This window comes from Mustela nivalis (assembly GCF_964662115.1).
Source record: "Mustela nivalis genome assembly, chromosome: 8".
NCBI classification, from domain to species: Eukaryota; Metazoa; Chordata; class Mammalia; order Carnivora; family Mustelidae; genus Mustela; species Mustela nivalis.
The window spans coordinates 34,669,831-34,684,696 of record NC_139027.1 but is presented as its reverse complement, the minus strand read 5'-3'; the positions used below and the strand labels follow the sequence as shown (position 1 = coordinate 34,684,696).

Here is a 14,866-nt window from a genome sequence, read left to right as displayed (position 1 = left end):
CCAATGGATGGCTCCTGAGGCCCACGACAGTTTTTCCTTCTGACATTCTCCACTAACCCCAGCTGCAGGGCCTACAGCAAAGAATCATGAAGTGATGAAGCCACAGTTGTCCATCAACTCCCTCCCCCCCCCCCCCCGCTTCCTGGACTGAAATAAAGACCTTACTCATTGAGGCCACTTCTGTCCTGAATATGATCATTAATAGTGGAGAAGGTGCCTCTCTGATCGAGCAGGGGCAGGACCTGTGTGTGTGTGTGTGTGTGTGCAAGTACGTGTGTGTCTGTGCATACAGGGGCCCTCCCTCAGCCTCCCTGGTACCCCGAGGCCCCTGGGCACCCCTGCTCACCCCTTCTTTCTGCCCCACCAGGATGGGGGGGTGCTCGCTCTTGCTGCAGCTGCAGCTCTGGGCACAGCTGACCTGCCTTGTTGCCAGGGTGAGCCTTGGAGGAGGGAAGGAATGTGGGTGTGGTGTTGAGCGTGTGTCAGGGAGGCAGCTTGGAGGGTGATGGCTATATAGAGGGTGTGCCCAACTGGGAAGGCCCCAGAAATCAGGGTAAGGGGTATGGATGTCACTCTGTCTAGGTGGCCACTTCACCAAAAGCTGACCAGGCAGGCAACAGACCGTCCAGCCCTACCTAGGAATGGGCCTCAGGGAGCCATGAGCCAACCCAGGACCTGGAAGCTTCTCCCGCATCATTGGTGTCTGCAGGGTGCAGCAGTCCAGCTTCCCCTCACCCGAGCATTTGTACGAACTCCTCGGTTCAGGGAAGCTTGTAGGGCTTTCCTTACTCCTCATGCTCAGAAAAGCCTGTACCCAAGACATGAGAGAGCCTGAAAGTCCAGATGCTTCCTTCCTGGCTCCTGTAGCCAGGGAGGAGGCACAGGACCCAGGCAGGGACCTGGAGCTAGGGACCCCACTGAGAAGAACCCCCAGAGCAGCCTCCAGGTCCCGGGGACAGCAGGGCCATGAGGCCCATGGGGGTCCCAGGCCCAGTGCCCCAGGAGGGAAGCAGGAGCAGCAGGGGCTGGGGTGCTTGGCCATGGCAGGGGGATCTCGCTGGCCTCTTCTTCGGGGGTGACTGTGACTGAGGGCCGGCTGTCCCTTGGCTCGCTCTTTGCTCTGGCTTATCCTCCCAGCCTGGCTCTCTGTCCTTTCTGGGGAGGCTGTGGCTGGCCCAGGATCCTGTGGCTGATTCCTTTCCTCTTGCCATCAGCACAGGTCAGTCTCTGCTTCTTGCACCCAAGAGCGGACCGATGCAGGGGTTCTATTTGGGGCCCCGAGTCTGCAGCACTTGCCCAGCTGCTCGTCTGTTCATTGGCTTTGGGGACGATGCAGAGTTAGCACACATGGAACCTCACGACCCTGGAAGGATATCCCCAACTCACCACCCTGGTGGCCATTGTCCTGGCCAACCAACCCGACCTCTCAGGACTGGTGCCCGCGCAGGGGGGTTCTCCCTCCTGCAACTGGAGCTCAGGCCATGTGTCCTGGGTAGAGGGACCCTGGGGACAAGACTTGGGGGTGGGTAAAGGGTGACCCTGCCCTGGAGATTGCGGTTGGCCTGGAGGTCCTCTCTGAATGGGGGCTCAGGGCTGCTCTGCCTGTCCCTGCTACAGGAAGTGATGAAGGTGTCAGATGGCAGCCTCCTGGGAGACCCCGGGCGCACGCCGCTGAGCAAGAAGGAGGGCGTCAAGTGGCAGCGGCCACGGCTTACCCGCCAGGCTCTGATGCGGTGCTGCCTGGTCAAGTGGATCCTGTCCAGTGCCGCCCCCCAGGGCTCAGGTAGGGGCGGTGGGGGGCTGGGCAGAGGGCGGGAGTGGGCATGGGGCATCTGATCTGAGCTCTCCTCTCTCTGAGGGCTCAGAGACCCGCTGGGGACCCTAGCCCAGGCCGAACCACCTCTGCTCTGTTGGCAGAGTATGTTTTCATTCATTCATGTAAGCAAGGCCACTGCACTCAAGGCAGGACCCGCAGAGGGTGGGGACCGAGGATTGGAACCATGCTGAGGTGTCCCACCTCGGTTGCTGGATAGAGCAAGGGGTTTGAGTCCGACAGGCCCGGCTGGCTCTGTCTACCATCTGAGGGTCACCTGGGGCAGTTCACATGTCCTTCTTAAGTTCTCTGTGAAAAGGACGGGCAGCAGTGCATGCCAAGGCCCAGAGAGGAGACAGCCCCGGCCCTCGCCCCGCCTCAGTTCTACCCAGCGCACCCCAGGGCCTGTGCTGGCTGCTCACCTCAGGCAGCACTGGGGATGGAGGCGGGGGGTGTCGCTCCTGAGGGGTCTTAGGAAACAGCTGCTCTGCGCTTATTTTTGGTGATATTTGATGTCTGCCAAGTGTGACAGAGCAAGGGACACACAGGTCACCTCCTGCAGCCCTTGAACTCTCACATGCACATGCCACACAATCATACCTGTGTACACCTACCAATACCCCTGTGCCTCCACCACACATGAATGTGCACACCCACCCACCACGCCCATGTGGGTGCACACCCAGGCGTGCCCACTGCTCACACCCTCGTGCACACATACCCACGTGTGTGTGATCACATAGTGCACAGGAGCACAGGAGAGCCTGCCTCTTTGCCTTGAAGGAAAAGGGCAGACCTGGGCCCTGACAGCCCATCCTGTTTGTTGTCTCAGACACTCTCTGCACGATTTCCAGGGAGACTCGGTTCCTCTGGCAGGAGAACGGGCATAAATCATGGCCCCGGTCTCCCAGGCCTGATGCAGGAGAGAGGGGAGGGGATGGCCCGAAGGGCCCCGCATCGGCAAAGCAGCTGGTGGCCACCTGTGTTGAGTGGTTGAGTGGTCAAACCCCCTCTGGGGTGCTCCCAGCGCCATTCCAGCCCCTCCCTTCTGCCACCCCCCAGAGCCCCTGTCCGTCTGTGCTGTGGGCTGACATTTGCTCCTGGCCTTTCCCTTCCATGCCGAGGCCTCTCGCGGAAACACTGCTGCGCGGGAACACATGTGCGGGGACGTGCGCGCTCCTCAGGGTGAGGATGGGGAATGGATTTTGCATGGATTTTGGTGGAAATATGAAGGCACTAAAAGTTCATGCAAACAGCTTTCCTGGGAGACAGGCCTCTGGACAGTGCTGTTTGTTCCACAGCGGAGTAAATGCAACGCCATTTGTTGTCGGGATAGAAACCAAGAGCAGGGGTGAGCCCCAGCGGTGTGTGTGATGGGGTCTGGTCTGCTGCTGCCTGTGCTGCTTGGGGCTCCAATACCCCCCTGGTCTTGGCCCCCAGGCTTTTATTTATTTATTTATTTCTGAAAGCTGGCTCCTCACCCAGCATGGGGCTTGAACTCATGACCCCGAGATCAAGAATCACACATGACCAAGAGAGCCAGGCACTACCTCTGGGCTTTTCTGGGCAGTAGCACAAGACCATCACCTCAGTGTCCCTCTCCGTCTCACCCTCCCTGATCCTCTCCATCCAGGACCCCCACCTCCAGCTTCCTTCCTGCTTCAGGACTGGGCTGAAGGGTGACAGGCTACCTCCTGGCTGAGGCTGTTTGCACTCCCAAGTGTGGGTGGGCATCGAGGAAAGCCAGCTGGGGGCTGGGCTTGTTGTGTTCAGGGTCATAAGGAGGGGGCCCCGAGGGGCCCATATATCCCACCTTGAGCTGGGTGGGTGGGGGGGGGGGCTCCTGGAGGTCAGGAACCGAGGCTGAGCTGTCAGGATGTGTTTGGAGACTTGTCATAGCCCAGAGCCGTGGGGGCAGGAGGGGGGTGTGGATGGAACAGGGCCCAGGACACCTTCCATGTCTCAGGCCCAGTCCAGTGCATTGCCCCGCATAGACACGTCCCCCAGACTCCATGCCAGGCCCTGAGAGGCTATGTAGCGTGTGGAAAAACAAGATCCTATTTCATTGGATAGGGTACGCCCTGCAGATCACTCTGTTTTATTAGAATCAACAGAAGCTCAGGGAGGTCACATGACACAGCAGGTCACAGGGTATTACGGGGCAGAGTGAGGGCTCTGACTGGGAGCTTTTCCACAGGTTCTGGGCGGGGGTGGGGGCGGGGGGGCGGGGTGCTCACCCCGATGTTTGTCTTCCATGTCTTTTCTCTCGGGGAACCTCTGGGATCTCTGGAGGCAGCAGCCATTCTCACAGACTAAGGAACTGAGACCCGAGTGCACCCCTGATCTCCACAGGGCCCAACTCCCAGACCCTGACTCCTTAGTCCAAAGACGTCTTCTATGTACCCCTCCTGGGATGGAATGGCTGGTGTGGTCACACTGAGGGCTTGGCATGCACGTGAAATGCTAGTGTGCCCAGATGAGGCACTTCTCCTTCAGGAAGCTTCCTGGGCTCTGGGTGTAGAGAACAATCAGTGCCTTCAGTGTCACTCAGTCCCCGAGCTCAGCAAGGCCCCGCTGCAGTGTCTGGAGTGCCGGTGCCTGTGGAAGGCAGGCGTTAAGGCCGAGACACTACACCCTTGTTGTCAGGGGTTTTTCCATTCAGATGAAGCAGGTCAGAGAGACAGATTTCTGGGACGGCTTGGGGGAAGAAGCCAAGGCTGAGGAAAGCACATGGATGTCCCTGAGGCTGAGGCGGCCTTGTCGTCAGGGGCCGGGATTCGAGGGTGCGATGGCTGGACCAGCTGCTGCTGTGCTTGGGGGTCCCTCCTGGGCTGTGAAGGCCCCCACATGGAACTGGGATCTGGCTGGCTGCAGTGGCCTCTGAGATGGGCCCAAGAGCAGGGGAGTACAGGGGAGCCCAGGGCAAACGCTCTAACCCCAGCACCCCACCCAGGAGGAGGGCCCAGCCTTGGCGGGAGACTGTCCGTCACTAGCCCTGGGGGGCCTGTCCTCAGTGACCCAGGAGCTGGGACCCTGACCTGCTCTGCATGTCTCCCCAGCTTCCAAAAGTCCTTCCTGTCACGATACCGGAACATCTCTCCAAGAGCCTCGCTAAGCTACCAACAGGGTAGACTGTTTCTCAAGTCTGACTCCCCAGGAGGACAGAGAGACTGGGTTTCTTCAACTATAAAACTGTCATCAGGGGCTCCTGGGTGGCTCAGTCGTTAAGCATCTGCCATGATCCCAGGGTCCTGGGATCAAACCCCCGCATCAGGCTCCCTGCTCTTCAGGAAGCCTGTTTCTTCCTCTCCCACTCCCCTAGCTTGTGTTCCCTCTCTCGCTGTGTCTCTCTCCGTCTGATAAATAAAATCTTAAAAAAGAAGAGAAAGAAAAAAAGAAGGTCACCATGTCCCTTGGGCTTTGGGTCCGTCACTCTGCTACATCTGAATTGTCTCGTGGCCTGTGCTGGGGCCTGGTCCGCAATAGGCTCTTCCACTGTCCCACAAGGCCAGCTGCTTCTGGGCGTGGGCAACAGAGTAAGGTCAGCAGGCCTTGCCAGCGCTGGCCCTTGGCCACACTTCTTGGTTGTCAGAGGAGTCGCTCAGGCAGCAGCTATGGTGTGTGGGACCCTGTGGTGGGAGCTGGTGCTGGCAGGAGCAGGGAGCAGGGAGGACGTCCATACGCAGATCGAGGGTCCGCTCCGGGGAAGATAAGCGGTGGTCCCTGCCGGAATGAGGGGTGCAATGGAGCCGACCTGACAACTGGTGGCTGGCTTGTCAGCCTGCCAGCAAGCTGTGTACTTAACTTCAGCCTGGGGACGAGATGTTCCTATAGGAACCCATCGGCCGTCTTAGACCACGTGGCACTCTGCTGGGGAACAGTGCCACGCAGCAAGGAGTATAGCCTACCCGGCCATCTTGTCTACCTGACCCCTGGGCTCCTTCTCAGGCCTGCTGCCCTCTGGACAACAGTCACCCCTCCCCCTCTCTCTTCTCCTCCCCCTCCCTGACCCTTGAACAGATGGTTCGCAACCATCCACGAGTGAGTGGAGATCTGTACCCCAGGCCATCTGTTCTTCCAGGAAGTATGGGCGGGCAGATGTATCCGTCACTCTGCCCCCCAGGAAGGCTTCCCTTCTCCATCGTCCTTCTCTGCTGAAGAGGCCACCGTGTCAACCTAGAGTCCGTGCTGGCATTTCTTGCTGCTCTGTCTATAAATGACATGGGAATGCTCTTCCTCTTCAGATGGCCCTAGAGACTCCCCATGGGGTCGCAGGTATGGGTTGAGGGGCTGCTGGTGCAGCAGTTGCCGTGGGGACATGAGTCTCTTGCTACATTCTTACCTGAGCCTTCCAGACCCTCTGTGCCTGCACTCGGACATCGCTTATGCACATGCAGATAGAATGATAGAATGCTGCACACACACGTCTAGGCCTTTAGAGCCGAGAGAGAGGTTGATACTCAGTACCTGATGGACAGCAGAGGTTGGCTCCATGAGAGCTCAGTAGCGAGCCAGTAGCTCCATGTCAAAAGGAAAGATCTTTGCCAAAGAAAGATGGCTTTACTCCAAACCTGGGGAGACCATGGAATGTTCCTCCTGGGGATGGCCATTGGCCTGTAGACACGCTGCTTTGCCTGGAACGCAATGGGTGCTCGTGAATGTGCAGGGTCACAAGGCCCAAGGGGCAGAACTGCTGGTCTGTGGCCTGACGTGCTGCCTAGCCCTTACTTGCTCTCAGGAAAGCAAACGGTTTCGAGCAGCGTGCTTCACGGCGGTGTACAGGAAGGCCCAGCCAAAGCTTACTTCCTTTTATCAGCTGGGAGAGTGCAAGGTGCAACAGTTCGTCTTTCACTTCGGAGGGAATATTTTGACTTGGCTGTACTTGTGTATAACAGAAACCCCAAATAACAGCGGCTTAATTTAGACAAAGATATGAGAAATCTGGGCTAAGCAGTGACTGGCACCAGGTTAACAGCTTTGGGATGTCAGAATCAATGTCTTTGGGATTTGGGGGTTTTTTTGAGGGGGGGGCGGTTGCCCTTTTCCTCACAGCCCCAAGGTAGTTGCTTTGGCTCCAGCCATCACGGCTTCATTCTAGGAGGAAAGGGTAGTGATTTGATTAGGAAAGCAACACTCTCATGGAAATCTCTGGAAGATTTCTTCCTGTATTTCACTGGCCAGAACTGAGCCACCCTGATGGCAAGGAAGGTGGGGGAATGTTGGTTTTTTGTTTTTGTTTTTTTAAAAAGATTTTATTTATTTATTTGACAGACAGATCACAAATAGGCAGAGAGGGAGGCAGAGAGAGAGAGAGAGGAGGAAGCAGGCTCCCTGCTGAGCAGAGAGCCCAAGGCAGGGTTCAATCCCAGGACCCTGAGATAATGACCTGAGCTGAAGGCAGAGGCTTTAACCCACTGAGCCACCCAGGCGCCCCAGAATGTTGGTGTTTAAAAGCTGGTTACATTTCTGCCTCCAAGAGAATCTGAATTCCGTAGGTGAAAAAGCAGAGGAGAATGAATACTGATGTGGCATTCTAGGCCACATGGACTTTATGAGGTTGTTTTGATGACAGAATGTGCTGGTGGCCAGAAGGACCTTAGCCAACTGCCTGGCCCATGCTAGGTGCCCAGTAAATGTAGGGGGTGGAGGGGATGGCCAGAAGTTTCTGCTCCAGTCCTCCCGTTGTTTTCCTCTACCCTCCTCATCAGAGTGACCCCTTTTCCCCTCCCCATTCTCTGCTCTATAGAGACACCAACAGTGCTGTGATTTGGTGTCAGTGAGCAGAGACCAGAGGTCAAGAAGTAGCCAAAGGTCAGGACCCTACCCATCCCCCAGCTCTACGCAGGGCCCCTGGCTACTGAGCATCCCAGGCAGAAGGCTGGGTGGGAGCAGGCTGCTCCTTTTCTGGCCACGGAGAAACCCTGGGTCATGGGTGAGGCCCACTGCAGTGAGATCACACTCTCACCCGAATATCACACCAGTGGCACCTCCTCTATTGGTGCTGGGAGCTCCGGAGCAATGCCCACCTCCCCCACCCCCTTCCCAGTCCAGGAAGCTGCAGCAGCCCTTCCGCCTCCAGAAGAGTGAGCTCCAGGGTCCTGGGGAGCCAGAGCAGGCACAAGGTGAAGGGGCTGGCCTGAGGGTAGGAGTAAGGGCTGCTTGAGGACGTCCACCCTGGCAAGGGGCTGGCCATCTCCTGGATGCTCTGGGCTGAGGGCTGGGTGGCAGGTGGTCCTGGGGAAGGCTGAGAGAACAGGAGGCAGAGACGGAGAACAGAGGAAGGAAGAGGGAAGGAAGTGCAGGTCAGAGAGGCCGAGACCCTGAGGGTCAGGGTTAAGATCAAGAGGAGAGACAGGCCGGAGAGGGGGGAGAGAGAATTCCAGAAGGAAGGCTCTGAGTGTCAGGTTGGGGAGAGGCAGGCAGAGGAAGGACGGAGCAGGCTGGGGGTGGCCTGCACTGTGGCTGGTCAGGCCGAGCTGAGGGCAGGAGCTAGGGCCCCCAGGATGGGGCCCGGCCCAGGGGTGGCGGGGCGTGGGGAGACCCCAGGCCCAGCCCGGGGGGCTGCTCTGAGGCTTCAGGAATGCCACCACGGCTGCAAGAAGCACCTGGGAGACATCATCAGCTTCTTCTTCCGCTTCATCTCTGGGAACCTGGCTCGAGGTGAGGGCTGCTTTGACAGGACCGGTCAAGGGAGCAGAAGAAGCAGGTTTGGGACTCAGGACTGCTGAGCCTGCCTTGTAGGGGGTTGGGGCAATTAGAGCAGAACTGGAAGGAACCCCCTGGCTCAGGACCCTGCCCTTCGACCGCAGGCAGTGAGTGCCAAGCTGGGCTCCCATACTCTTGGGCTTGAGGAGGGAGCAGATGTGGGAGGGGGCTTCCTTCTCCCGGAGCGCAGACTTGAGCTCAGCTGGGAGCAGGAGGCCCCAGGGCCAGCCCACCTGTCTTGCCCACACTGACCCCAGTGCCCTGGCCTCTCCCCTTCCCAGAGTCCCTTTCTCATTCCCCCAAATAGAGGTGTGACTTCTGCAGTGAGGATGAAAGAAACGGCTTGATCAGTAACAGCCATCTTTTAAAATCTATACAACCAACCAACCTGGAATTTCGGGCAGGGACACCATGGGGCTGTCAGGCTCAGGCCTGGGGAGGAGCCCCATGTGGGAGTGACAGCAGAACAGGCCAGGTCCCGCTTCTGCTCTCTCTCCTTTGCCCCTCACCAGGATGGGTGTTCTGGGGCCAAGCAGGACCAAGACCCCGCATCAGCCGTGGGGACCGGGAGGCCGGCACAAGGAGAGGGTCTCCTGTGTGTGTCCGGAGCTCCAGACACTGAACGGAGAGACCCTCAACAGCTCGGGGCTTCTGGTCCTTTTGTCTTTCCCTGTTATTAGAAGGATATGAGGGGAATTTGGCTGAAGTAATCCCATGATTCTCTAAAGAGATATCAAATGAAATCCCTGACACATAAACATGAATCAGTGTAGACATGTGATGTATTGATTTTTTAGCCAAAGATAAAAAATGCTTCTGTTGCCCAAAGATGCTCATAGACCCTGAGGGACGATGTGCCCACACTGAGTGGGGCTGGGCGGAAAAGCCGGGTCTGTTGTCCCCTCTCTGGGGGTGCGGGCCTGGTCCCCTGCTCTGATTCCCTGCTCTGACCCACCCAAGAGCCGGGCACAAAGCCTGGTACGCCAAATCCTTGTCAAATTAATGAATAATACTTTAAGAAGAATAAAAACACAAAACTGAGCATATAACCAATCCTATCAATCATCTCAAAATCGGTCAGATAATAATGATTTCAAATACTGAAAAGCAGTAATAGATCTCTAATCATAAGACAGGATTCTGATATAAGGAAGGTTTGCAGAGGGAGATCAGATGGAGATCTGAGTCTAAAGCAGGAGTGGTGACCTCAGGGGACTTTAAGGGAGAGGGACCCAGTGTGGCTGCCAGAAGTGGGGGCCCAGGCTCACAAGCCAGCTTTTCAAAGGCCGTGGAAGCTCTCTCTCTGCTCGTGATGCCCCTTTGCAGACTGTGGGCCACTCCTCAGCAAGGGGAGACACCTGGGGGTTAGGCTTAGTGGTGGAGGCATGTCCCCACGTGCTGCTTCTACTAGTTGCTCCTGCGTGTTCCTGCTGCCTGGTGATCAGGACTGATCATGGTCCCTGCTCCACGGGGCGCCTAGAGAGTCAGAAAGACCCCTCGCTTACTGAGTTTCCCTGAATGGGAGTCTTTTTCGTCCAGTAATCTCATGCCCCCTTTTCAAGCCTTTTTACATGCTTGATGGGCTTGCAGACTCATGGGAGCTTTTTCTCACTACCTCTGTGTGTCTCCGTGTCTCCGTCTGTCTTGCAAGGAGGAAGGAGGCTGCGGGTCTGTGTCACCTAAGGGTGCAACCTGCCTCCTTCGGCTTCAGTTTCCTCATCTGACAAGAAACAAACAAACAAAAAAGGACAAAGACTTGACCTTGCGGGCCTACTTGTGAGCTCCTTCCAGCTCTAGATGCTGGTTCTGGGCGTCACAGTAAGTGGGGGGTGCAGGGAGCAAGGAGCCAGAGAGCAGGCTGGTGTCTGCTCTCAGACCAAGAGACATGATGCTTGAACACAATGGCTGGACGGTCACACATGGGACAAGCCGGGGGAGGGGCAATTCCTTGTCACCTCTGACTTTTCCCGTCTTCCCTGCGGGATTGCACTTCCCTGTGCTTGGGGGAATTCTGTGCAGGTCCTGTGGGCGTCTTTCAGGGGTTCAGGCATCTTCAGGGAATCCTGCCTGGCCCAGATCAGAGTTCTAGACCCTCATCCACTTCAGGATCTCCCTCCGGCTGGCTTGTCTCAGACCAGAGTGTGGGCAAGGTCCTAGGCGTCTCCACTCCTTGTCCCTTGTTCACCTTGCTTCCTACCTGGTTCTGGTGGCCAGGCCAATGCCAGTTCCCTTCCTTTGCTCACGATGCCCCGTGACCCCATCTCCCAACTGTTGAGACTCCCCCTCTCCAGGCAGCACGAGGAGGAACAGTGAAGGTGGATTCCCCCAGCTCTCGTCCGCAGGGTCTGAGGGGCTCTGGGGAAATGCATCCTCTGCCTCCAAGACCATCACCCGGTGGGTGTCCAGTTTCCACCCCTCACCCTGGCTGTCTTGGCCATTGTAACCATGGCCTTCACCTGACCTCCTCCCAGTGTGGGTCAGACCCACCTGGCCCCAGACACAGGCCCAGACCCCAAAGGCTTCCTAGAAGGACCTCAGTTGGACAGAGGACTAGAGCCCCTTGGTATAGGAGGAGGGAAGACAAGTGCACCAACCAACCTTTCCAAAGATGTTCCCTTTCTCCGCCTCACCAACCTTTTCCTTCTCTGCCCCCTGGCGGGGCGAGGAAGGATAAGTCACAAGACCGGTTTCCTAGGCCCTTTGTATGACCTCCAGAGCTGGTCTCTACTGCTGGGCCAAAGCCACATTTAACACCTGGATGTGAGACATGGAGTCCACATCAAGACGGGGGAGAGCCTTGTCTTCTGAGCCCCCGGCCCCACCAGGCAGCAGGCCTCCACGCCCCCAGGGCTTCCAGGGACACTGCATGGGGCAGAGGTGGGGAAGGGCCAGGAGCCAGGGAAGAGGGCTGGAGATTGAGATTGAGGCCGCAAAGCCTGGAGGTTCCAGACAAAGCTGGGCACAGCTGGCTTGCATTGTCAAAGCATCATTCTCTGTGTGTTAAAAATATCGTTCTTCCACAAATAGACAGTGAGTGTGTGTCAAGGTTCTATTGAAGTACTTAATAAGGAAACCAGCAGAATGACAAAGCTGATTCAAAAGAGAAAGAAACACAGGGAATTTTAGAGCGGGTGGAAATAAAAGGAACACAGAGCTATGACCTCTCAGTTAGACTGAAACGAAGAAAGATCCAGGGCAGTCAGACAGCCACCTGCAGGGCAATCTTCTCTGCCAAAGAAAAGAGGAAATCATGGCCTCTTAACAGTTTTATAGGCTTGTGAAATGTCTAGGACGTCATCCCTGTACATCCCACTTCTGCTCCCCTGGAGAGTCCGAGGCTCTGGGCAGGCATTGGACAATGCCCTAGCGGGACTGAGAGGCTGGGCAATACCCAGCTGGCTTTGTCCCCACACTTTTTGAACAGAAGACCATCTCTGGCGCTCCCAGCTGGTAAAAGGGTAAACTGAGGCACGTTAAGAATTTCAAGTTTATTTAAGCGCACATCAATTCAAACAGGGCAGCGCCCACCCAGAAGTGGTGAGGGCCGCTCCACAGACAGGAGCTAGGAGAAGGGTATTATAAGGACGGTGCCAAAGCAAAGCAAGGAAATATTTGATTGGCGGTGGCTGATGTGGTTGCTTTATTTGGGAAAGCCTGGTTGGCTGCTTGTGATGGTTTGTTCTTAAATTTCCTGGGGTTTGGGCTCAGTTGCATAGAGCCAAGGCATTAGAGCCATCACGGTCCAGTGGGCTCCTTGTTTCCTTTCTTAAACAACCCCCCCCTTCCGGTCATCTTTCATACGTGAGGGATTAACCGGCCACTTGTTATTACGGCCGCTCTCCGTCACCCTCAGGGTCAAGTTCTGATCTTGTCGGGAATCACCGATTATGATGTCAGGCTATGGAAGGATTGCTTTTGCTGTTCATCTCATCGTTCATCTTGTTTCTGCTCGTCCGAGCATAGTGAGACCATCTGATGTACTTCTGATGCTGTGAGCATCTATTTCAGACCCTGGAGAGAACACGGTGCACCAGGGAGATCACCACGATGACTCTCAGGAGGATGATAATGACAAGAGATTGAAGTGTGCTCCTTCCCCAGGGCACCCACGAGCCCAACCAGTTGGTGTCCAGTAAATCAAAGAAGGTGTCTGAAGAGGCATCGACCTACTTAGCTAAGTGGCTTGTTGGTTAATTTCTCGTATGTGAATTTCTGCTGTACCAGTGGCCTTATCCAGGTTCAGCAGGAGGTAAATGCTATGGCAGACTCCTCCTTGCTCAGGCAACAAGTAATCCAGAGCAATTTTATTATCTAAAACCAATTTATCAGCTTAAAATAATAGCTGTGCCCAAGAGGCATTTTTTGGGGTGGATAATTCGCTACCCTTTATACCCTGCCTTTGAAACCCCTCCAAGAAGTTTCACAATTTAGGATTTGAGCTGGTAGGTTGTGCCATCCCACTGAACACGTCCTTTAGCCCCGAGAATTGGTCACCTCAGTAAAATAGCTGTGTCTTACTTCAGGTGGCAGTACCCAGGGGGGTTCCCAAACCTAGGCCTAAATGGTGCAAGCAATCAGGTATTTAATAAAAGCATTTCCATGGAGACAAAAGGAAAGCCAAGGTTAATGGTTAGAGCAGACTATAAATGGGTTTCTGAGCCCAGAGGGAAGCCAGTCAAGAAGATGTCTCCATGTTGGCCTCCTAGAGGTAGGGCTTAAAGCCACTTTTATAGTTTGGATGTCTCTGGTGGTGTCAGGGGTATTTCGGAGAACTTTCTGAGTGACAGGCACAAAGCTTATCCACCCATGAGTCCTTGTGGTGATTTCTCTAAAGTTTATTATCTATTTGTCTGGAAGTAGTTGGCAGGGCTTTGGGAAAAGGAAAGTGTTTGTTCTTCCCACATCATTAATTATTTTTTTAGAGACTTATTTATTTATTTGAGAGAGAGAGAGAGAGAGCAGAGGGAGGGGGAGAGGGAAAGAATCTCAAGCAGACACCGCCCACCCCCAAGCTGAGCACGGAGGCTGACTAGGGGCTTGATCCCATGAAGGAGACCATGACCTGAGCCAAAACCAAGAGTCCGGGTGGATGCTTAATGACTGAGCTACCCTGGTGCCCCTCGTGTCAAGAGTTCTTGACCCTCAGGTTTCCCATAGAGTTTCATGGTGTCATCTTATAGTTATCAGAAATCTCTCCCTGTCCGAATTCTTTTCCTGAATCTCTTTGAAGAGGAAGGCTTTCTGCAAACGCAGTAAAACAAATAAAACAATAACTGTGTATAAATATCAGAAAACGTAAAAATGGCCAAGGATTAAGATCCGATGACCATTCATTATCATACAGTTCACAAAGGGTTTTTATTAAGTCGGTGACATCCTTTTTTTTTTTTTTAAGATTTTATTTATTTATTTGACAGAGAGAGAGATCACAAATGGGCAGAGAAGCAGGCAGAGAGAAAGGGGAAAGCAGGCTTCCCGCTGAGCAGAGAGCCTGATGGAGGGTTCCAACCCAGGACCCTGAGACCATGACCTGATCTGAAGGCAGAGGCTTAACCCTCTGAGCCACCCAGGCATCCCAACATCCATTTTAAAGTAATTACCAGAATTACGATTGATAACATGATACTAGGACATATGAGATGTCTAGGAATTTCATAGAACTTCTGGAACACTCAACATCAATAACACGTATCCGTACAAATATAACTTAGAGAAGGGTTAGCATCATTCTTATTTGACAATTCTTTCCATGTAATTTAATGTATCAAAGAAGCTTTAGTGAGCTTTATGGCTCTTTTATAAGGAGCGAGAACTAATCTGCTGAGATGTTCCAGAGCCCTCAGGAGAATTCCGAGGTAGTTTAAGACCAAAAAGACTTCACTTAGAATTTGATTATGGGAAGTTTATACAAAATATCAAAAGGTTTGAACAGTTGATTAAATATGATCTTGGTAATCTGGTCAATCAAAGTGATAAAGACTTCTAAGGCAAACAAAGTTTTAAACAAAAAAAAACAGACGCATAAAACCTTAGCTTTTTTTTTCTTTTTAATTGTGTTGTTAGTCACCATACAGTACATCATTAGTTTTGGATGCAGTGTTCCACGATTCCTTGTTTGCGTGTAACACCCAGTGCTCCATGCAGTCCGTGCCCTCCTTAATACCCAGCACCCGGCTCACCCATCCCCCACCCCCTTTCCTTCTAAAACCCTCCACTTTGTTTCCCGGAGTCCGCAGTCTCTCATGGTTCGTCTCCACTCCGATTCCTTCCCCTTCATTTTTCCTGTTGCCTCGTGTCTTCCCTGCTATACCTTATGTTCCACAAGTAAGTGAAACAACAAACCTCAGC

The 14,866-nt window shown here is 54.5% G+C and overlaps 1 protein-coding gene across 3 annotated transcripts in view; it reads left to right on the top strand.

The window, feature by feature from the left end:
- KCNIP3 (potassium voltage-gated channel interacting protein 3) overlaps positions 1-14,866 on the top strand; it is a 79,803-nt gene that overhangs the window by 10,080 nt on the left and 54,857 nt on the right. For all 3 annotated transcript variants that reach the window (XM_082743317.1, XM_082743316.1, XM_082743318.1), the window contains exon 2: positions 1,618-1,783. In XM_082743317.1, the coding sequence (XP_082599443.1) occupies positions 1,624-1,783 (160 nt within the window). In that variant the 5' untranslated portion in view covers positions 1,618-1,623. The remainder of the gene's footprint in view (positions 1-1,617; positions 1,784-14,866) is intronic.